Genomic DNA, 24,898 nt, shown 5'->3' on the forward strand with positions numbered 1-24,898 from the left:
TATATGACTGACATTATAAAACACCAGAAATTATAAGGTAAAATCAAGTCCCAACTTATCCGTGGGAGAATTTAAACGCGAGTGTATGCAATAAACTCTCAAAGAGCACGTATGGTTCATACATTCCTCTTTGAGGAATGGAAAAGCAGTGAGGTGGCAACTCTAGTTGAACTGTCACCATTTTGGTCTGAAGTATAAAACATAAAACAACCTGATGCCTCCATATTTCTGAAATAGGAGTTTTTGCTTTTCTTTATTCAGACCATTTACCACTCTCTAATATAGGTTTCTTTTAGCAGTACAATCTGGTTGTAATGGTCTATCCAAATAGCTATGAATGAACTTATGAACACTACACCTGGTGTATAACACAAACAAGAAAAGATAATGATGATATAAAATCACGGAAAGCCAAGGCATCAACAAACTGTTTTAAATGGATATAGTCCCTATACACAACACTACAGAAAGTCCATTCGATTTATGAAAAATGTATTATAAGTTGAGTGGCAGAGTGTTCTACAAATGGTTAAATGTAGCTTGAGTGGCCTACTGTCAGACACATTTAAGCTTTGCCTGCTCCCTGCACGTTTTTCTACTAGATACTTGAACATATAGCTACCTAGAATATGGTATAACCCTTTACCCCCTGTAAGTTAACATGAGATAAAACCTTCTTAGCTATACAGTGGTGTGAAAAACTATTTGCCCCCTTCCTGATTTCTTATTCTTTTGCATGTTTGTCACACAAAATGTTTCTGATCATCAAACACATTTAACCATTAGTCAAATATAACACAAGTAAACACAAAATGCAGTTTTTAAATGATGGTGTTTATTATTTAGGGAGAAAAAAAATCCAAACCTACATGGCCCTGTGTGAAAAAGTAATTGCCCCCTTGTTAAAAAATAACCTAACTGTGGTGTATCACACCTGAGTTCAATTTCCGTAGCCACCCCCAGGCCTGATTACTGTCACACCTGTTTCAATCAAGAAATCACTTAAATAGGAGCTGCCTGACACAGAGAAGTAGACCAAAAGCACCTCAAAAGCTAGACATCATGCCAAGATCCAAAGAAATTCAGGAACAAATGAGAACAGAAGTAATTGAGATCTATCAGTCTGGTAAAGGTTATAAAGCCATTTCTAAAGCTTTTGGACTCCAGCGAACCACAGTGAGAGCCATTATCCACAAATGGCAAAAACATGGAACAGTGGTGAACCTTCCCAGGAGTGGCCGGCCGACCAAAATTACCCCAAGAGCGCAGAGACGACTCATCCGAGAGGTCACAAAAGACCCCAGGACAACGTCTAAAGAACTGCAGGCCTCACTTGCCTCAATTAAGGTCAGTGTTCACGACTCCACCACAAGAAAGAGACTGGGCAAAAACGGCCTGCATGGCAGATTTCCAAGACGCAAACCACTGTTCAGCAAAAAGAACATTAGGGCTCGTCTCAATTTTGCTAAGAAACATCTCAATGATTGCCAAGACTTTTGGGAAAATACCTTGTGGACTGATGAGACAAAAGTTTAACTTTTTGGAAGGCAAATGTCCCGTTACATCTGGCGTAAAAGGAACACAGCATTTCAGAAAAAGAACATCATACCAACAGTAAAATATGGTGGTGGTAGTGTGATGGTCTGGGGTTGTTTTGCTGCTTCAGGACCTGGAAGGCTTACTGTGATAGATGGAACCATGAATTCTACTGTCTACCAAAAAATCCTGAAGGAGAATGTCCGGCCATCTGTTCGTCAACTCAAGCTGAAGCGATCTTGGGTGCTGCAACAGGACAATGACCCAAAACACACCAGCAAATCCACCTCTGAATGGCTGAAGAAAAACAAAATGAAGACTTTGGAGTGGCCTAGTCAAAGTCCTGACCTGAATCCAATTGAGATGCTATGGCATGACCTTAAAAAGGCGGTTCATGCTAGAAAACCCTCAAATAAAGCTGAATTACAACAATTTTGCAAAGATGAGTGGGCCAAAATTCCTCCAGAGCGCTGTAATAGACTCATTGCAAGTTATCGCAAACGCTTGATTGCAGTTATTGCTGCTAAGGGTGGCCCAACCAGTTATTAGGTTCAGGGGGCAATTACTTTTTCACACAGGGCCATGTAGGTTTGGATTTTTTTTTCTCCCTAAATATTAAAAACCACCATTTACAAACTGCATTTTGTGTTTACTTGTGTTATATTTGACTAATGGTTAAATGTGTTTGATGATCAGAAACATTTTGTGTGACAAACATGCAAAAGAATAAGAAATCAGGAAGGGGCAAATAGTTTTTCACACCACTGTATCTGTTAAACAGAGTGTTAATTAAGCCAGTTAGTCTTACTGCTAGCATGGACTATTTAGATATGTTGCAAATAGGAGATGTCATACAGTTTTCTGACTGTTCTTACGTGTTTAACGTACTTAGCATGCCTCAAATGTAACTGTATGACCAAACATAGACAAATGAAACAAGATATACCGTATAAGCCTTAAACAGAATTTTTCTTAAACAAGAACTTTTCTTTATATTTGTGTGAACTGTTTTGCTTTGAAATTTTACTAAAACAATTCAAAACAAACATATTTGGTCTGTGGAATTATTTGAACACGTATCACACTGTTGCTTGAATCATCCTACAAAGTGACTTTGGTAATTTTGGATAAACACAGCTATAGCAGGATGTCCTAGGTAACAAAAAGATCATCAAGGCTATGATACACGTCTCCTACTCTTCTTCCTTTAACTTACCCTGCACTCTTTCACTGTATTCATTATTTTACAAGAGAGATTCCCAGCTGAGTTCCATACCCTTCATATTATTGACTATTTCCATTGGAACATTTCAGACTTCTTAACTTGCAACACCTCACCAGCAGGACAGTGTTACAGAAACAGACAGACAAAAAAAAAAAACTACAGACTCGTTACAGATTCCCCACCTCCAGAGCCTCCATTGAACAAATTAGGACTTCATGGTCATATGATAGGTGCTAAAAACCACTGCTCCTACCATACTTTTAAAAATGTCATGCACCGGGGTATAGAATGGGCGTCACTAGTAGTTTTGGTATTCAGCCCATGGTATCCATTCCCCTTGTTAATCTCACCCTTTCAGGCAATCCACAACTTCTTCTCCAGACCGAGAAATCATGTGTGAACCCACCAGTGTAAATCATCCAGCGCCACATCCATGTACTCGCCGAGGTGCAGAGCATCTGCCATCACCAACAGCCATTCTTGTATCTCAGCCACTTGTTGCTACACCTCAGTCCACAGCAAAGGTGCTACAAGTGGATCGATGGGATCTTCAGAACCATGACTATTTGGGGTAAACATTTATCTTTGTAATTATATTTTAATGTTGTAAATTGTATTGTCATTTATGTACATCACAAATTATTATTATTTATCTTAGTAAGTAATACGTGTCTGTTAAGCTGAATCTTATCATGTTATTCCTATCATGGAATCTACTTTCAAATACTTGCCAGTTCCAGTTGAGATTAAGCTAATCAAGTATTTACAGTAATCCCTCCTCGATCGCGGGGGTTGCGTTCCAGAACCCCCCGCGAAAGGTGAAAATCCACGAAGTAGAAACCTTATGTTTATATGGTTATTTTTATATTGTCACGCTTGGGTCACAGATTTGCACAGAAACACAGGAGGTTGTAGAGAGACAGGAACTTTATTCAAACACTGCAAACAAATATTTGTCTCTTTTTCAAAAGTTTAAACTGTGCTCCATGACAAGACAGAGATGACAGTTCCGTCTCACAATTAAAAGAATGCAAACGTATCTTCCTCTTCAAAGGAGTGCGCATCAGGAGCAGAGAATGTCAGAGAGAGAGAGAAAGAAAAAAGCAAACAAAAATCAATAGGGCTGTTTGGCTTTTAAGTATGTGAAGCACCGCCGGACAAACCAGCTGCTAGGAAGGGAGCAATGTGAAGGTAGTCTTTCAGCATTTTTTTAGAGGAGCATCCGTATCGCCCAGTGGTGCGAACAGCCCCCCCTGCTCACACCCCCTCCGTCAGGAGCAGAGAATGTCAGAGAGAGTGAGAGACAGAGAAAAACAAACAATTAAAAATCAATACGTGCCATTCGAGCTTTTAAGTATGCGAAGCACCGTGAGGGAAGCATGTCGCTTGACAAACCAGCTGCTAGGAAGGGAGCAACGTGAAGATAATCTTTCAGCATTTTTAGACGAGCGTCCGTATCGTCTAGGGGTGCGAACAGCCCCCCTGCTCACACCCCCTCCGTCAGGAGCAAAGAATGTCAGAGCGAGAGAGAGAGAGAGAAAGGCAAACAATCAAAAATCAATAGGTGCTGTTTGATCTTTTAAGTATGCGAAGCACCATGCAGGAAGCATATCGCTTGACAAAGCAGCCACATTTAAGCCCAGCAAGGAAGAGAGCAATGTGAAGGTAATCTTTCAGTGTTTTTTGAGGAGCGGCCGCATCTTCTAGGGGTGCGAACACCGTGCTCACAATATATTTGAGGAGTTTTATTTAATACGTAATACGCGCTCTGATTGGGTAGCTTCTCAGCCATCTGCCAATAGCGTCCCTTGTATGAAATCAACTGAGGAAGCATGTACCAGAAATTAAAAGACCCATTGTCCGTAGAAATACACAAACCAGCAAAAAATCTGCAATATATATTTGAATATGCTTACATATAAAATACGCGATAGAGTGAATCCGCGAAAGTCGAAGCGTGATATAGCGAGGGATTACTGTATTTTTGTTTTTATTTATTTTACAGTCTTTATGTCATTATTTCAGCTAAGTAGAATTTCTCAACAGAGCTGGATAAAAATGTATAATAGATATATTCAATAAACTGAATACACTAAAGACCTAAATATGTTCAAAAATATTATTATCTATTTGTAACGCTCAGCATGCTGCCTTTATTTTATACACCTTTTATAAATACACTAAAGACCTAAATATGTTCAAAAATATTATTATCTATTTGTAACGCTCAGCATGCTGCCTTTATTTTATACACCTTTTATAATTCTAACAGCCACAAAGCACTTCTGTCAGTAATGTCAGTACTAAAGCAGTAATGCCAGTTTAAGATAAATCATATATAGAGATATAAAGACAAATAGCATAGTAAAGCCCACAAAACAATACAACAGCCTAAATGAAAAATAGAAAAAAATGGCTGGGGAGTTGATGAAAACACTACTGGGTGCAGATGCTGGTTTTAACTAAAAATAGTTAAGAAACGCACCTACAATAATAAGGTACTGCAGACTAAGTTGATCGAAGGAGTTACCAAGTCAATCAGAGGGGCCCCCAATCAGACTGTAGGCCCCTATTACAAGAGTCTATCAGTTGTACAGGCACATAAGAGAGACTGTAAACAGCTGAGACATCTTTACATGATCTCCTCTACATACTGCTACATGATCGTATAAAAGAATGCAGGTCTGTAAAAGGCTCATCTTGATGCAGAATATCTGGCATAGTAGTAATGCTTGAATTGCCCAATTCTGTTCATAGCTAACACAGCTTATTTTTCACCATATAAGGAAGTTCTAGATTACTTGTAAAAATGTTTACTCTGCAAGAACTTTCTAAGCAGTGCAATGTGTCTTTTAGGTGGGATGAAAATAAGAAATCACAATCCTGACAGCTTAACAATTTGGTTAAAACATTTCACTTAAAACCCAATAGATGTGATGCACCATTTTAACAGAGTGCTGCTGCTGTACTCTTTGCTTTCTCTTGCTGGCAAAGACACATGCAGGCCACAAAGCCATAATGCAAAAAAAAAAAAAAAAAAAACCCCAGTGGCGAATTCCTCACATCCTCAATGCTATTCGCAATGCAATGCCAAAGGAACTGATTTCTGTTGTGATTACCGAGTAGCATCCTGTCTAATAAAAGAAATGCAGGAATACTTGTGAGAAAAAGAAGTCTTGATTGAATGAAAAATCCTTGCTTATTTAAAAATATATAAAAAATAAAGGGACCAGAACATTCATCCAAGGTGCCAACATGCCCACCAGCTTCTCACTAAGCTGGCCACCCATGAATATCTGTTTGTCTTCAGATCGGCTTTCACAACACCCCCTTGTGCTATTAGCTTTGTCAAGGACATTCTTTATACTGTATATGAAAAAGCCTTTCATGCATGGATTTTGGCATTTATAAACATTGAAGCATCATTCTGTCATCCCCATGGGTTAACTCCTTCCTTGCATGCAAGTAATCGTTAGGTAGGACTCTGAACAATGTCTGGCTCATAAAGGAAAAATGACAGCACATTAACTTTGTTATGATAAGTCAAGCCAAATGCTGGGAGAAAGGGCAAACATGTTGCACATTTGCCATAAATAAGTGACCAGATGACAGAACTACAGCATATAAAATATTTCATACCTTTCATGAATATTTGATCCAAATTAGCACAACTAAAAATAACTAGGAGATGTTGTTATTTATAGTAGAAAAGGATTACTTCCCGGAGCATTCCAGAGGATTTTACCCACAAGAGCGACAATAATGTCTGCTAAGTGCTACACTCTCCAATGAAGCTGCTATCTAATCATTACAGAGCTACCTCCTATGCACGAATAATGGACTTATCTGCAGTAAACAATTGAATAACTTGTTTATAAGCCATGCAATCCATTTCACATCTTCAAGAAGAGAAGTTGATCAATGTAAAACAAGAACCTATCTAAAAGGAATTCAATAATGATATTTCTAAATCTGTTTTAAACATCATTGCCTGCAAGGGAAGGAGGCACTAAAGTCCTTTAACTAACATTACTGTAAAGATGTTGGAAAGTTTAATAGCAGGAAACTCTAACATGATAAGCATTATTGAAAGGGAGAAACACCCAGAGGAGAACTGAGCTTGCAACATGAAAATCCAGGACACCTGTGTGGTCAGAATATAAAGCATCTTACATCAGACCTGATTAGTTAGCTATCAGCACACTGATCCAGTTATTTCATCCAGTTGTTCTGTGATAGCCAATAGAAGGGTCTGCTGTTGGACAATCTTGGCTTATAGCAAAAATGATACGGACTAATGAAACCAAGAATTTTGTGGTGAGTACACAGAGCATGGCTGCAAGGTGGTATATTGCTGAGGGCTTCTGTCTCTCAGCTCTCAGCTTCATTCCTAGCTCTGATATCTTTTGCCTGATTTTCCTGGCTGCCCCAATTTCTAGCCACGTTGACACAGCACATGTTAGTACATATTAGTAGAGCTAGTAACGAGGGAGTGTGGCTGGGTGTGATTATGCTCCACAGCATTCCCACAATGCACCCAGTACTGGCAAAACAGGCCATGGCTGTCCTGTAATAGAAACAGCACTCCATAATAATAAGAACAGATGGATATCCGGAATAATTCACTTTCCCCAAATATGCCATTAAATGAAAAAATGAAGATAAGAACATAAAGTCAATGACTACCTGATCTTGTGTTAAAAATTGTTCAACATCTTTATACGCTTTCGTGTACTTGTGCTTCACGACCAGCTCACACCAGCGATGTCGCACCTAGGAAGTAAAATAAAGATCAGTTACTTGTTATCATAATTTTACTTCATTAACAACAATTAATTTAATTACATTGTTTATTTCTCTGTGGCTTACATGTATTTTGTGATTTGTAATAACAAATGAGATACAATCTGCATAAATTGCTTCACAGTTCTTCAACAAGACATTTTGTAAGCTAGAAAGAAGATACAAAGAACTTAAATATACACAAGTAACCACAAATGATTTAAAATAAAAGATAAATGAGAGGCTGAGAAAGTTCATTTTTATTTTTCAGAAATATGTCCATATAAACTTACTTCTTTATTTTCAACAGTATTTGTAAAATATGAACCACACATTCTGAAACTCCAAACAGAGTACTTGATTCCGTTAAATGATAAACACCATAAGATACAGAACACCATCTTGTTGCATATACCAAGCTCTGCAAGTTTTAGCACTTATGAACTTTAGCAAGTCCAATTCAAATTCAGAGATACTGTACCTCAGAATGCATATTAATTTATCTGGAAACGTATTTAAGAAATCTCAAACACACCTACAGATATCTTCAAATACATCTATTTAAAGAATTATTTAAGATATTGCAAATGTATTTCAAGATGATTTGAAATAATATACTGCATGTTTTGCGATATCTCCAATGCATTTTGAAATATCTTAAATACATCTGTAGATAGTTTCAGATATTGAAAATACAGTTTAAAAAGCATGAAAATGACTTCTTGTAAAATTCTCTATGTTCTCAATGCCTCTTCCTGTCTATTTTATGGTATCCTTTAATTAATTTAAGATATCTCAGAATGAAAAGGATGCTATTTTGAGATATCTTGAAATGCATTTGAGATATCATAATATGCCTGGTTGTTATTTTAAGAGATCTGAAAATGTTTTAAAGTGTACTTCGGATATCTTCATTTTAACTCATGTTTCAAATGCTTAAAATACATTTTAGATTTCTCAATTACATTTCATGATATCAAAAATGTGTCTTGGATCCATTTCAAATACCTAAGACTGAATTTCAAGATATCTTCAATTTTATTTCAAATACATTTTAAGGTATCTTTAAAAACATATGAACTTATTTTAGATATCTGAATGTCATTTTCAGATATTTAGAATACAATTTAAGATACGCATTTCAAGATATCTTAAAACAGGCAGGAAGTCCCACTGAAAGAATAGGCAATTTTACAGGAAGTTATTCTGAGATATTTTAAAATACATGCAAGGTCAGATGTTTAGAGATATCTTTAAATGGACATGCAGTTGAATGTATTTGAGGCATTTTGAAATGTATTTGTTACCGGCAAAGTGTGAAATTAGGCACTGTATAGAATACCTAGGAAATCTATAGAATGCTGAAAATGGGACATTGAAGTATGAAACAGTTAAAATTTCACACATTTCCTAGGCATTCTATGCAATGCCAAAAGGCAAATAGGCAAGTCATTCTGTATAATGTCTAGGTATTATATACAATGCCTAGGGAAAGTATATAAGTAACACAGGCATTTCCTGTTTTTCCTAAAAATGTTACACATTCTGTACAATACCAGCTTTTCATACATTGCCGGTAACATATTAAAGAAATCTCAAAATATATTGCAGATATCTTAAAACACAAAACATATTTTGAAATCTCTGAAGGCAAGTTTCAAATTTACATTTCAATGACTCTGCTGTGATTTCTAAAGACCAGAAATTTCAAAGCCATAGACATCAATTTTACAGTTGTGTTATTTCACTGATCAATGAAAAATGATGCATTATATTGTAATTTCTAATTATCCTTCAAAATTCATATGCAGCTTATGAAACCAAATTGTAATGACTATATTAAACTAACTTACACATTTTGACTTCTCCCTTAATCTTAGTACTTTTATATCCAAGACACAGGTACTTGCACAACTCAACCATAAACGTAGTGCTGCATACTGTACGACTATACAGGAGATCTTAAAAACAACTCCTCCAATTTTCCTTAGTGTGCTGAGCATTTGGTCTTTCCGCTATGCTTATAGGGACCAAATTAAAGGAGACACAGAAGAATGGAGTTATGGATGCCAGACATGTGAAATACTTTTCTGTTCACTCCACAGTCGGGATGTTGCTGATCTAGAGGAAGCCATGACCAAAGATGGACTCTGCCCACTAGCCCATCTTTAACCCACCAGCATTAAAGGTCAGTGGATCCACTGACAGAACATCCCTGTCTGGATGCTAGCAACTCTCTGCACAATTTGTGTAACAACAATCATCACTGACAGTTTGCTAGTCTGTGCTACAACACAAAACACCACAAAAATAAACGGAGCTTCCCTATCTGGGACCCCAGCCCTTTTCACAGCTTCACGACTGATTGCCAGATTCTGTAGCCAGATTAGTGTGTTTCATGCTTTTGTTTTGTGATTTATTTCCATTTATTTCTTGCTATTTTTTGGTTGGCTGATCATTGCTCATTGTTCACAGAAATCAAGGATGGCTGCAAAATGATGATATCACAAGGGTGTACAGATGCTTGGTGTGGCAGGCATTGCCATGTCTGATAGTTTCACCACAAAAGCCGGCCTGGGACCATGGCAAGATGGATGTTTTTATCTGTTGTGTCTTCCCATGTTCATTCTGCAGTTTTTTTGTATTATTGTCTTACTTTGTGTTGAACATTTTGCACTCCAGTGTTCCTATTTTTCTGCTTTCTTTTTTTTTTTTTTTGCCCGTGTCTTGAATTTGAGAACAAACAGATGGCAGACTTAGGTGCCCCTTTGTCATCTCCTCATGAATTGCTTGCCCTTTCAGTGTTATCTCATTTCAGGTTGGGTGTACGCATAGTTATGTAAGTCAAGAAGCCGTTCGTTTAGCTCCTTTTCGTCTGCCTACCACATGTCTCTCTCAACAGAAAAGCCGCTGTTTGAAAAGATTTTGTTTTCTGTTCCATCAGTAAATGTATGCTGAGGGTCTCTATAAAGTGATAAATATAATTTGAAATGGCGTTTCATAACTTTAAATTGAATACAGGGCAAGTATTTATAATTTTAGTTCAATTAATTGTAGTTTAATTAGTATTGTTAAATGAACTTGCAAAACATTGAGTAGACCTGAACAAAATACATACAACAAAATATACTGACATGCTTTTTAAATCTTTTAATATAAAGAGTCCAATGTTTATCCATGCAATATATTTTATAACACACATTCAGCACAAGCTCTACGAAATTATTTTTTCTCAGAGACAGCAAGTTCATTTATATTAAACTATAGTCAGTAAATTATACTTTGCTGGAAAGAGCAGACCTGCGAGTTTCACACTTTTTCCTAATACAGGATACTCATTTACCGTGGCAGCTGAACACAAAACCTGCCATATCTCATATGCACGCAGAGTCTGCTTCTGGTTAAAAAGTGCACAGCAAATACAAAAATCAGTTTGTAATGCTTAATGATAAAGACCATATACAGGACACATTGTGTTATTCTGAATCTGTACAAAAGTGCCCCGTTGATCTAAGCATGTTGGCTGTTACTTTAAAAACTACTTTGGTGACCAAAGCCTCGACCAATTATGATAACACCAGTTGCTGCTGACCACTTTGTCCTGCTTTAAACCCAGTGTACATTTGTAGTATTTGTATATTTAAGAGGAATACTGAACCCCACTATTTGAATTTAATGCATACAGTAAGTGCTACAGGTAACCACAAATTTGAATAATTTATTTTAACAAACCAAAAAGGAGCTGCATAAATACATTCATTTGTACATTATACGACTGACATACTAGCCAACACGTTTTGATAAACACTTAAAAAGACCTTGAAATGTAACATAAATATGTACGTGCTCCATCAAGCTTTGTAATAATCTCTCAGCAAATGTTTTTAAAATATTCATCTTAAAATTCTGCACTACAAAATCACTACTGAAATGCTATAAGCTGCTCTGTAATGGTATCATCCGATACCTCAACACCCAACTCCCTATTTGAGCAGAAATCATTTTTCCTTGTTTGCTCAGGTTTAATAATAAGGGGGCTTTAATGTTTCTCTTATCTGCATTTCCAGGGCTGCTTCTTCCCTGCTATCTGTGAGAAGCCCTTATTTCTCATGGTACTGGCCATTGTCTATTAAAACAACAATAAAATAAGATCTGAGTGGCTATGCTGGAGAAAAGAGAAAGGCATTTGTGACTGTCTCTGCCTCGCGCATACATGTAAATGGAACATTTTATTTATAGGGGCATAATTAATCTATGGTAGGAAGTTCTCTCTTTTGTCAAACCTTTCAGTATTTTTTTCTCAGGTTATTGTCCAAACAAAAAAGCATGTAAGGCAGCAGTCCCTGGAAGCATTCGAGGCTTTTGTTCAAACCATGAAGTACAGCAGCCATCAAATCACACCATTTCATATCTCCTAAAGAATAAATAAAAAGATAAAGAATAGCCATTTAGCTGGCTAAAATAATTTAAATACTTCTGCAAACACACAAGGCATTTGTCTTGGTCACATCTGCTGGAAGCAGCGATGACTTTGTGTGATGTTTATTTGCTAGGGTCACAAGGAAAGCTGTTCTGCTGAGAGGAACCTGAAAATTCCTATTAATAAAACTGAAATGCCGTCAACAAAAATGCCTTAAGTTAAGGAACATTAATACATTTGGAGTATTTTATAAATTTACAATATCTTAAAATAAAATGCAGTGTGAAAGGGTGCTTATGGTGGGCACCCCAGTCAGCATGAAATGGCTTTTTAATATTGTTAAAAGTCTATTGAATGTTCAACTTTTGTTTCAGATCTGTTTTTTTTTTTTAGCAGGCTTACTGAAATGATACTCTTGTTATAAAATGACTTGACTGACACTACCTCAGATGTAGTCCTGCAAACGTTATGATCGCGTTTTAAACACTACCATACAATCAGTCAGTCATTTTAACCCGCTTAGTGCTGAACAAGGTCACAGGGTTCGGTTGAGGGGAGGTGTTGGTGGTATTGTGGGAAACGGGGGCGGTGCTGCATCCAAACCCAGCTGGCATAGGGTGCAAAGCAGGAACAAATCCTGAGCAGGGCGCCAGTACATTACAGGGAGGACACACACACACCAACCACACACTAGGACCAATTTAGCTTCACCAATCCACCTAACTTGCATGTTTTTGGACTGGAAGGAAACCGGAGCACCAGGAGAAAACCCACACAGACATGGGAAGAACATGCAAACTCCATGGAGGGAGGACCAGGGACACAAAATCTGCTCTCCATACTGCAAGGCAGCAGTGCTATCACTGCACAAACCGTGCTGCCCCCACTACCATACAGTTCCTCCTTACCTTACTGTGTAAGGTAAGCCAACTAAACTATAAACAGCCATAACCCAAAAAAGCAATAGTGGCAGACACTAGACGGTGTAAAGACAAATACCTGAGAAAATGTACACTGCAAGTGCAATCACGGGAGATTTGAAAAGCAAACTCAGTATTGCTATAAAACTTTGAAGAAAGGTTCAGTTTTAAAGTTTAGTATAAAGGAGAAGTAATAGTGGAAGTCTACAATATACAGCTTAGCGCACCATACTTGTCTCTCTATTATAATAAAAAAATCCTGGGACGAGATGCGACTTTTTCAGAGAGATACTTTCACGCCCCGTGAGACTTTGTGCCAAGAGATTTAACCATGCCCGGGGCCAGAAGTAAAAGACAAAGAGTAGATAACAAAGTAGAACGTCATAAAGAATTCAAAAACGTTGGCGTGATACACATGGAGAGCAGGTTAGAGATAATGAAAGTACTAAAATTCGAAAGTCTCAAAAAAATGAGAGTAAAGATCGCATTAGCGCAAACAAACAGAAATTATTATTCAGTGAAATAACGGCGAAAAGAGATCAAATATATTGTTCAGATTTAAATTTTAAGTAGGAGACTTGTAGATCGTCTAATTTATGTTGCCATCAGGGAAAAGTAATGTTGCTTCCCAATGAAGAGGCGTATCTGCGAGATTAAAAGATTTGTTGTTTGGTCAAAGTGAAATCCACATACTGCTTTGTATTTAAAGTATTTCCATTTTTGAGCTGCTATATCACCTGGCAGACCTTAGAGGAGAAAACAGTTTATGCCTGTGTGTTGTTGCATGATTATTTATGCATTTATTTATCCATCTAATTGAAGTAAAATCCTTGACAACCTTTAAGAATTATCTGGATGAGATACTGGGACACCTTAACTATTAGCTTAACAAACGAGCCTGATGAAAGGTCTCCTCTTGCTTGTCAAATCTCTTATGAATCTATTTAATTTTTTATTCTTGCATATTCCAGCAGACAGGTTCATAATGCTGCAAGACAGAAAGAGTAACGACACACAAATTACAAGGAATATATGCATATAAATAAACAAGCAAACAAATGTACAAACAGGTATTAATAAAGGCTGTGGTTGCTTCAGTCCAGTTCTTAAGGCTCTTAATATTGCAAATTAAGACAGAGAAAGGCCAGTTGGCCATCGTGATGGTATAGAGAGTGACTGAAGTTCACATCCATTAATCCATCTGTTAGATTTGGTTTCAGTCTGAGCAAAGTAGACATACTATATAAAAAATTCTTATTTAATTAAAAAACAAAATCTCACTTTGAGTGTAGAAACACAAATCAACACTGTAACAAGGACTAAACGTCCAACCAGAAAAATCTATAGGTGCAACAACTCTCGCTGTCTAATGTTCTGGTTGGGTATTAATATGGCTAATGAGCATGCTGGGTGGCAGAACTGAAGCCCACATGTACTTATGTGCTTGTGGCACTACACATTGGTATTTCTGTGTTAAGGGCAAGGGGGAATATCAGAAATAATTTATCAGATTGTTAAGATGTTAACAGCACACTCAACTTACTTGTCACCATTTTTTCTTTGATATACTCATTGCAATTTGTAGAAAAATATTTATTTTTGGGGAAATGTGAAATTTAATTTGTGCCTGACATGGGTTGCTTGACAAGTTTCCCAGAGCCCATTGCTCTGTTCTCTAAAGTAGTTTTCTTAAGGACTGAATACTTGGATTCTGTTATCTTAGTTTCACCTTTTATACTTTGGGATCTTTTCTTTTTTCCTACAAAATGGTGATTTTCCCTATGTTTATTTCCCTTCAGTGTAAACACACAATTGCAGGTATGTGTCACAGCCAGTCACAGGCTACCATACCATTTACCTTTGAGTAGTGAGAAAAGCGCTATATAAATGCAAAAAATTATTATTATTATTATTATTTCTGTATTTCACCTTTCATTAAATGGTTTCTTAATTTTTCTTTTTTTAACCTGAGGCTACAGTACTTTTTCCCTCTGACTGTGTTTTCTTTTTAAACCATTTTAGTCAGCACTAAAGTTTCTTGTTTTTACTTTTTTTGACAGTAAAGACTTTTCAATTATTTTGGCCTCTTACACCTATGGTCCTGCAGTCTGCTTAAGTCGATTTCAATTAAATAATTTTTCCAAAGACTTTTAAATTTTACATTTCCAGAAATACAAGATTTGTTCCTCATAAAACCAAATGTTTTTAATTTTTAAATATTACATATTTTCTCCATTTACTTTCCTCCTACTGCGGTGGGCTGGCGCCCTGCCCGGGATTTGTTCCTGCCTTGCACCCTGTGCTGGCTGGCATTGGCTCCTGCAGACCCCCGTGACCCTGTGTTAGGATATAGCGGGTTGGAAAATGACTGACTGACTTTCCTCCTAAACACAAAATATTTTCTTTCTCTCAAACAATAGCTAAATGCTTGTGTTCTGTTTCCTCTTCCACCTACACTAAATGCATTCGTTTATATTTTCCTCCTAAACTCCAAACATTTTGTTTCCCATCAATACTAACCAAAAGCAATTTGACCTTTTAAAACCCTTCTTAACACTACATATTTCTTTTTTATTTTCCTTTTACAGTCGCATGGACTACTGTGGGTACTGTGCTGCCCCACAGCTCACAGAGACTGGATCTGAGTCTGATTGTGTGGACAAATTAAAAATCTAAATAAATACTAACATAAATGGAACAAAGACAAAAGCAGCATGAAATAACAACAATTCAACAACCCTGACCTTTTATTTTCAAGATGGAACTAACTTTTTTATTTATGCTTTTATCAACATTTGATTGAAAATGTAAATCTACTTAAGATTAAAACCCAGGAGTGAATTGTGAGAGGTTCTCACCTTTTGCTTCCATTTTGTCAAAAATATTGTTTTCTTTTTTCCTTTTTCTTTTTGATTTAGTCTGTGTAAGAATTAGGGAAAAAAGGACCAGTGGGTCCCTGCATTTGAGAACATTTTATGTCAATATTCATGTCAGATCCAGTTGAGAATGAGTATGTTGTGGTGCACCCAGGGTTCTGTTCCTGAGGAGTTTTCCATGAAGCATGCTTAGCAAGTAAGGCTAACTTAATTTGATAAGCTGGGCTTATTTCAGTTAACTAAGCGTTATCTCGTAGCCTGCTCTGTACCAGGTCAACGATGAAGCTAAGTGTAGTGTTGTGGATTGACAGTTCAAGGAACACGTGTTTGATGAGAAACAAACCCTTGGAAGATTTTTTTTTTTGTGTGTGTGTGTGTAACTAATGTTGCTGCATTTTCATTCAAATTAATCGTATTTGTGTGTCACAAAATGGTAAAACATTACAAGCTAAATTATTCACTGAATATGCCAAGAATTAACAGTATATGACATTTAAATTATGTAATTCATCATTAACTTTCATTTTTGTCAATGGGCAGATTTTTTTTGCATATCTGATGTTGCTGCATTCTTAGTTACATTAAATGTATCTGATCTGTCATGTTATAACTTTTTCCAACCCGCTTAATCCGAATCAGGGTCACCATTGGAGTCTGAGCTGGAGCCTATTCCAGCTAGCATAGGGCACAAGGCAGGAAAAAACCCTGGACAGGTCGCCAGTCCATCCTAGGGCAATCACAACACACATGCACCTACACACCAAGAACAATTTAGTGTTACCAATTCACCTGAGTTGCATGTCTTTAAACAGTGGAAGACACCACAGCACCATACAAACTTATGCAAAGAGGACTCAGAACCGAACCCTGGCACCCTTACTGCAAGGCAGCAGCATTACCACAGTGCCACCGTGCTGCCAGCTTCTGATTTGTTTGCTACAAGATGGTAAAGCATTAAAAGCTATACAGTCCATTGAAAACAATAAGAATTAATAATATATAACATTTAAATTATTGCTCCATTCATCCCCATTGTTCTTTTTTGTCAACTAGAGGCAAAAGAAAAATATATAGTAATACAAAACAGGTTATAAAGGTATGTTCCATACAGTTAAAATCATTAATTATAGTAAACCTTTGACACTAAGTAGCACAGAGACATTCAGAGTAATGTGAAGAACAAAAAATTACACACTACAAAACTTTTTAGGGGGTAACTATGGTGTGCCCCTTTATTGAGGTGCATGCTTGTGTACTATGTAGAGCTTTTAAACCACCAGCAAAAATAATGATTACAAAGAAAGCCTTTGGACATTTACATCCATCCATCCATTTTCCAACCCGCTGAATCCAAAACACAGGGTCACGGGGGTCTGCTGGAGCCAATCCCAGCCAACACAGGGCACAAGGCAGGAACCAATCCTGGGCAGGGTGCCAACCCACCGCAGGACACACACAAACACACCCACACACCAAGCACACACTAGGGCCAATTTAGAATCGCCAATCCACCTAACCTGCATGTCTTTGGACTGTGGGAGGAAACCGGAGCACCCGGAGGAAACCCACGCAGACACGGGGAGAACATGCAAACTCCACGCAGGGAGGACCCGGGTCTCCTAACTGCGAGGCAGCAGCACTACCACTGTGCCACCATATATACATATATATATATATATACACATATATATATATATATATATATACACACACAGTATATATATATATATATATATACACACACAGTATATATATATATATATATATATATATATATATATATATATATATATACGTATATACACACACAGTATGTATATATATATATATATATATATATATATATATATATATATACGTATATACATATATATGTACAGTATATATATAAATATATATATGTGTGTCATGACAGTATTTGTATTTATATTGAATAAAAAGAAAGAGTAACATATTAAGTAGATTCAATTGCACATCTAAATCATTTATTTATTATTCTTGTAATAGTCCATTATGTTCCTTAATTACTACTGAGACATTAAAAATTTAAAATGTTTTGCAGTTGAGGATCTGCCAGTAAAACAGAAAGACACTTTATAAAAACTGCCAAGTATGGTCTGGCATTCGTACTGATGATTTACATACAGTTGTCTGCCATTACATTCAATGTATAAAAGTCAGCTTGCATTCAACAGCACTGTAGGATCATCCATGGTGTGCCCATTCCTTGAAAACCTGATGAATGAGGCTACTTAGATTGTTCATAAAAATATTGTCAAAGAACAGTGCAGACCCCATTTCACATTCTGATAACTGATGGCTATCGATTTGAAAAAAACAACTTTACATGCTATTAGTTGAAGCCATACACTGCACAGTCAAATCACCACAGCAAAATCCTAACCACTGCACAATTTGCATTGGTTTTCTTTTCTTTGCATCTGGCGTGTTTCTGTACAGTGTTACTCTTAGACAGGCATCTGTGTGTCAGGAGGTTCATAGAGTATCCCTTGAACTAAAGGAGCTTTCTAGCCATCACACAATCAAGAAGACTTTTTTATTTTGCTAAGTGAACGTATGCAAAAAATTGTATCTATCATAATGCTCTTTAGGTTTCCCAAACATCAGACACACCCATTAACGAATAATGGCACTGCCAAGCTCATTACAGGCTGACTATGAAAATTACAAATCAGTCCACAGCATCAATGCACAAGTAAGTCCTTGTAAATGATGTTGCCATGGATGGTCACTCATATTGTGCAATCAGCCATTCTGATGAGGGCAAACTTGTAAGCAGCAGCAACATTCAAAGCTGCCCATTTCATCAGTGGAAGCATCTACAACTTTCTTTTTGGTTGCTAAATGTGCAATATGTGTTTGCTTATAAATATACAGTCTACTCTAATAATTATGAAGTACGATTTTGTATTTAACTTTCACTTGCTGCCAAATCCACTTCTTATTGCTAGTGAATACTTGTTAAGTGTTTTTTAAGAAACTTTTTTAATTTGAATAATGCCATTAACATTTAATTAGGAAATGCACACATTCAGAACCATAATGTACAAGACATTAGTCTGCTATAGATTGCCATGAAGCTTCTCTACTATCTTAACAGAGGAGGAATTTTTTTTTAGTATTATTATAGATCCAAATATTTTCTTGTTCAATGGCTGAAAAGTCCACTGCTGTCTCTGTTGTATGGTTACAACAATTGAACTGTCCCACAAGACACCATGCTCTCCATCAGCTGAAGAGGTAAGGTAAGAACAGATGTTGCACCTTTGTCTGTCTCTTTTTGAGCCATGATAAATGTCCTCCATGATCATTTCTCACGCTGTTTAAATCTCACAAGTGCGCACATAATCATGGATTGTCTAAGCCTGTTTTGAGTTAACCAGAAACACTTTTGTGCTTCAAGCGAGAATTACTTATCTAAGCCTCAGTTTCATAAGCGTGCTCCATGAGATACCCCACAGGCTATTATTTGTTGCTTATTTCTTGTTAGTTTTCAATGTTAATATTACATTCTATTTTTTGATTTTCATGTTGTGTGTTCCAGTGTTCAATTTATTGAGTTTTTGTTAAGAACGTTAATTTAGTTTATTTGTCTTGTTATTTTTCCTGTATTTTGTATATTGACCCTTACTGCGTGGGATCCTCTGACCTATGTAACACCTGTGATGTATATTAGCTCCTGTTCATGTTGTTTGGCTAATTTTGAATTTATCTTGAAAATCCTACAAGTATTGCTCTTGTGTATTTTTTTACTTCTCCCTCTTGCTCAAGGTTTTGTTCGGATTTTTTTTTTTTGCCTTTTAGAAACTTTTGTCGGGCTAGGGGTTTTATGGTTCACCCTCCCTTTTTGAGCCTAGGCCAGTTTGAGGATGTAGGCCACAAGCTTACCATTTCAGGTTTAGATCCTGTCCTATTTTGTGTTTCAAGACCTTCCTAGAGCCTTGAGGCATAATTTTAGATAGTAAAGCCTTTTTTTATTTAGTTTCACAGGCCTGAAATCACAACAGAATATTAGTCCAAATAAACCTTTGGGAACCTAAAATCCTTTGAAAAGCCAAACCTAGGAAAACCAGCTGCCCAAGCCAACTGCTGTGATGATACTGAATTTCATTAGGTGGCCATTATTGTACATGTCATGAACAAAGAGAAAATGAGGGAAGAGTAATCTGTTATATTCTGAAGTGCACGCTATTTTGAGTTGATATAGCTGTCACATACAATTTAGGCTTGCTTGCACTGCAGCTGGTATTGAGTCTCTCTCTGTGCAACCTTATACACATTTTAGATTAGATTAGATTAAATTAAATTAGATTAGATATTCTTTTTAAGAATAGTAAAAATGGCTACATGGATTAATTGAATTCAAATGATTATAAATCATTACTTTTTCAAAAAATATTTAACAGAGGACTGTGAGGGAAAGACTAAAACAGAAAACAACACTGGACAGGCACTATGAGCAACAATGTCTCCCTAAAAGAAATAAGCCTATGGTTGGTTTTAAATTTCCAGGTAACAAAGCCTGAAATCACAAACCAAAAATCAAAACTTACAGATAACTGACAGTCAGCTGATCATATACTGTAAACTTTCATAATGAATCCAAACACAAATCATAGTTGAGAGAACGCTTTAGAAGGGCAAAATACTTTACAAGCAAAATTCACATGACATCATTTGGGAAGCAACCAAGCAGAAGTGAAATATAAATCAAATAATCATTTTAAAATAATCTTATGTCACTGCTGGTCGTAATAGGGAACGCATACACCCCTGATTTAGAATTGCCAGTTAACCTAAACCTAGAAAGTCTTTAGGATATTTTAGAAAAACAGAATACCTAGAGAAACTCCTCACCCGGTACTAGGTTAGGGATTTGAAACTAAGATGCTGGACATATGAGACAGTACCCCTAACAAACGTGCCATCCAATAATAAGACATGAGAAAGAAGAAAACTGAATAACTTTTTTTTGAAAAAATTAGGATTTAATTTTAAAAGTTAGTAATATTTTAAGATTTGTATTCCTTTTTCTATGTGTATAAATACTAGGCACCTGTTTGGCCCAAGCTGGCATTTGTCTGCTTATAAATTCTTGTTTCATATTGGTCTGGCTCCTAATTGGCATTAAGGAATATATTTATCATATAGGGAACGGAAGCAGTGACCATGCTGTGTCTGGTAATAACGTCTGTTTGTGCTAGACTAATGGTATTTAGATTACTGAGGTAGCACAGCAAGGTTCTCACAAAAGATAAATGATCCAGTACAACACTATATATGGAGCTATGTTTTCTTGTCATATGCAAGCCTCATAAAGAATGCCTAAATATTATTGAGATCCTAGTATACATCTGGCATCATTTTAAAAATAATGAAAAGTCAAAGACAGAAATGTTTAGAAGACTGCCAAGAGGTGAGGGGAAAAGGAATTTGAAGCTTTTATATTGTTTGTGTGTTGCATTTATTGTATGTTGTTTAATTTTAATTTTCTTAAAAGCATAAGTATGGTATTTTGTAACACTGTCAAGTTCGGTGTTATTAGGTGCACCTACTATACCTAATACTGGCTAGGGCCCCATCTTGAACATCCTTAATTCACTCACACATTCCTACTGTGAACTTCCTATTCCACCCCAAAGGCATTCTTTTGGATTGAGACCTGGGGACATTGCAGTTGACTGGAGGAAAGAAAAGTCACAGACGTGTTTATAGAACCAACATGACGTGATACATCATTTGTGATATGGTTTATTATCCTACCAGAAGTATTCATTTGAATCAGAGTAGATTATGGTCAGGTTTGATTTTGTCTTTAGTTGAAGGGTCTGTGTGATGAGAGCTGACAACCAATGAATGCTCATCCAGAAGTTCAGTTCATATAATGCAGCGACGAGGAATAAGGAACATAGATGATTTGGACTTCACAAAGAGAAGACAGATATTAGCTGAACAAACAATCTTTATTAATGGACTTAATGGTCTCCTTTCGTTTGTTAAATTTCTAATATTTTTATGTCTGTATGATGTCTCTTGTTTTATGTACCATGAAAGATTTGAAAAAGAAAAACAAAACTGTGGTTGAACTCTCTGCACCTGTTAACCATCCGTACAGTGCTGGCTACTTCAGGCAGCACTTTATTGATAGCTTGACACAAAAACGGGGCCTGCACGCCTGCGCTAGAAGGTCAGTACTTTGTTGATAAATGTGACATGCCCAGAGATATCCAGTCATTTAACCTGGCATGGACTGGTGCCAAGATCAGCAACTATTGTCAACATACCCCATGACTAGAAGTCGTGTAATGTAACATCAGCTTACTATGAATCAGCAAATGGCAAAGGATGAAGGCTTTTTTGAATAATTTATTGTGTAGTAATACCACAGTTGCCTATGAAGCTGACCATGTTAAATGGTTTTGTTTAAGACTGTGTGTAAAATATTACTTTATCATTTCTAAGCAGCTTTTATTTAATAGACAAATGTTAATTGCTCTTGTCTTACTCCTATGCCAATGTAATGTAAATAGAAGCAAACAATACAAAGAAACATTCAGAGCTGTCTGGCTTGTGAGCACAAGTCAGGTCAAAGTTAGTGAGCTTTTTTACCTCTGCATCCTGCTCCTGGATACTGTAAATCTTCTGTAACATCTGCAGTGTGCTAACACTAAGAACCTCCTCCTCCAACAGGAACTCCAGAAGCAAGACCAACTGGTCTGGTAGGAGCTGAATGGACAAAACAACCACATAAAGACTGGGGTGAGTCTCAGGAGTAATTAAATTCCATTAAGATATTACATTTAGTTTGACATATGCAATTACAATGTAGAAAACTGAGGATGAGAAGTCTTCCATGCTTTTATAATTGCAATTAAATGACTTGACTGGAACTCAGATTCTTAAGAGGCTTTCATTATTTGGCTTTTTACAATATGCATTTAAAATTAAACAACAAAATCTTCAGAGTAAGAAAAAAAAAAAAAAAAAAAAAAAAACAAGCTTTATCAGCATTTACTGTCTGAACTGCAGAAAGGCACTAGCTACTGTTAAACACAAAAAGACAGCCATTTTTGAATACTATAACTGTTCTATTTAACCAACATCTATTTAAACATCTGCTAGAAAAATAAAATTAACTTTTTAAGACTGCAGCTATCCAGTGACAGCAATCAACATGTTATTATTTAAATAACATAATTCCTTCAAACAATCTTAATTCAACTGGTGGTTTTGGGAGTTCATAGTCTAATCTGGGTGCAAGGCAGGAATCAATCCTGGACAGAGGACCATGAACTGTCTTTGTAAGGCACACACTCACACTGGGCCGACTGCAAATCGCTTATTAATCCAACACGTGTCTTTGGGGATGTGAGAGAGAACCACATCAAAAAGGTTTTTTTTTTTGAAAAAACAAAAATGCATGAAAGGATTGGGTTTATCTGCAACTCAGATATGGAAATATACAAAGAATGACCTTTGAACCCATCATGGACTGGCCAGGGATTGCAAATTAAACAACCCGGCACCCAGCAACTATGATGGTATCATAAACAATGGGGACACAGAACCATAACTCTGAAGAAGACAACATAGCATTAAAAATGGTTCAAAATAAAAATATGAGCAAAACATTGAAACAAAATTTTGATGAAAGAAAAAGATTCCTTGAAAAAAAGACAACCCCAGGAGGGAGTTTATTTAGATAATAATATCAATAAACAGAAGAGCAAAAAAGGGTTAACCCATTATCTCATAACAGTTCCACTGAGGTGATCCACAAGGATTATCCCACACTACATGAAATATATTTTTAAATCTACTCACTGCTCTGCAAGCATCTTCATATCTACACAATTATTCCAGATGATTTCTTTACAGATTTATTGCACTGTTTTTTCTGTTATGTTTTTTTCTCTGATATTAGTTTTATTATTGTACATAAGATGGACACACAGTGCAGAGTCAAAAGACAGAAACCCCATCAACCTAATGAACTTGTGAATTCTGCATCACTTTGTTCTGTTACTGAGATCCTTAAAAGCTGGAGCTCTACCATTTCAGATTCTGTACCTCAAAGTCTAACTCCGACAAAAGTTCTATTATCTTGTTTGTAGACTTCTGCCTACTTCATTGTACAGATTTAAACTGAAGACACATTTGATTTTTGTGGAACTTCAAAGTTGACATTGATGTTTTAGCAATGATTATTACTTTTAATATGCCTAATGTTCTTACAGATCTGTCTTGATTCTTTTTCAACATGATGTACACCTTAGTTTTTCTGCCTATATCTATCATTCTTATTTCTATGGGTACCCAGCACTTTAATGTAGAGTTTGCTTTAATAAGTTGATAATTTTTTGCAAACTTTATTTTAGTTCTCACTATGAAAATTAAAACACAAATGGAAAAATAATAAAATTAGAAGCTATTAAAATATACAGTTTATGTTTAAAATATGTTAATTTAAGAAGTCTTTTTTAAAATAAATAGTTAACTATTAAGAATAGCCTGAAATAATCTGGTGGTTAATTAAGCAAGAAATTTCCTTAATCAGACGTTAGCCTCTGTGTATTTGTTTGCTAGGAAAAGCAGACAGACAGACAGACAGACAGACAGACAGACAGACAGACAGACAGACAGACAGACAGACAGACAGACAGATAGATAGATAGATAGATAGATAGATAGATAGATAGATAGATAGATAGATAGATAGATTGCAATTCTATGAGGACAGGATTAGACCTCAGCTGAACTGGAGGATGATCAACATCAAAGCAGAACAAAATGGTCCATTTTTAAAAGCCGGTATAAATACTTAACAATGAATTGTGCAATCGTAAAAAAAGACGTTTGTCTGCCGCCCTGTAATTGAAATGTTCTGAATGATTTGTTACTCTGCAATTTTTAAGTGTAGAACAAAAAAGCCTCTATCAATTGGAATTATTCTTAATATTCTTGACAAGCATAGCTGAGGCATGTACAGTTATGCTTGAAGTGCAAATCTTAAAGACTATCAGCAGTTACTGTCAAGTGAGGACCTGTACGGTTAATGACAGTCCAGGTCAGCTCCATGCTCCCTGTTGCATTCAGAAACCATTGATAGTCATGCAGT

The 24,898-nt window shown here is 36.4% G+C and overlaps 1 protein-coding gene across 4 annotated transcripts in view; it reads right to left on the minus strand.

Moving 5' to 3' along the window:
• aopep (aminopeptidase O (putative)) overlaps window positions 1-24,898 on the minus strand; it is a 255,885-nt gene that overhangs the window by 20,519 nt on the left and 210,468 nt on the right. For all 4 annotated transcript variants that reach the window (XR_007935394.1, XM_051929668.1, XM_051929667.1 and 1 more), the window contains exons 14-15: window positions 22,390-22,506; window positions 7,448-7,534 (exon numbers count right to left, since the gene is read on the minus strand). Coding sequence is in view for 3 of the 4 variants with exons in the window: in XM_051929668.1 (XP_051785628.1) it covers window positions 7,448-7,534; window positions 22,390-22,506 (204 nt within the window). In the remaining variant the exon portion in view is untranslated. The remainder of the gene's footprint in view (window positions 1-7,447; window positions 7,535-22,389; window positions 22,507-24,898) is intronic.

This window comes from Erpetoichthys calabaricus, chromosome 7, assembly GCF_900747795.2.
Source record: "Erpetoichthys calabaricus chromosome 7, fErpCal1.3, whole genome shotgun sequence".
In the NCBI taxonomy this organism is placed as follows: Eukaryota; Metazoa; Chordata; class Cladistia; order Polypteriformes; family Polypteridae; genus Erpetoichthys; species Erpetoichthys calabaricus.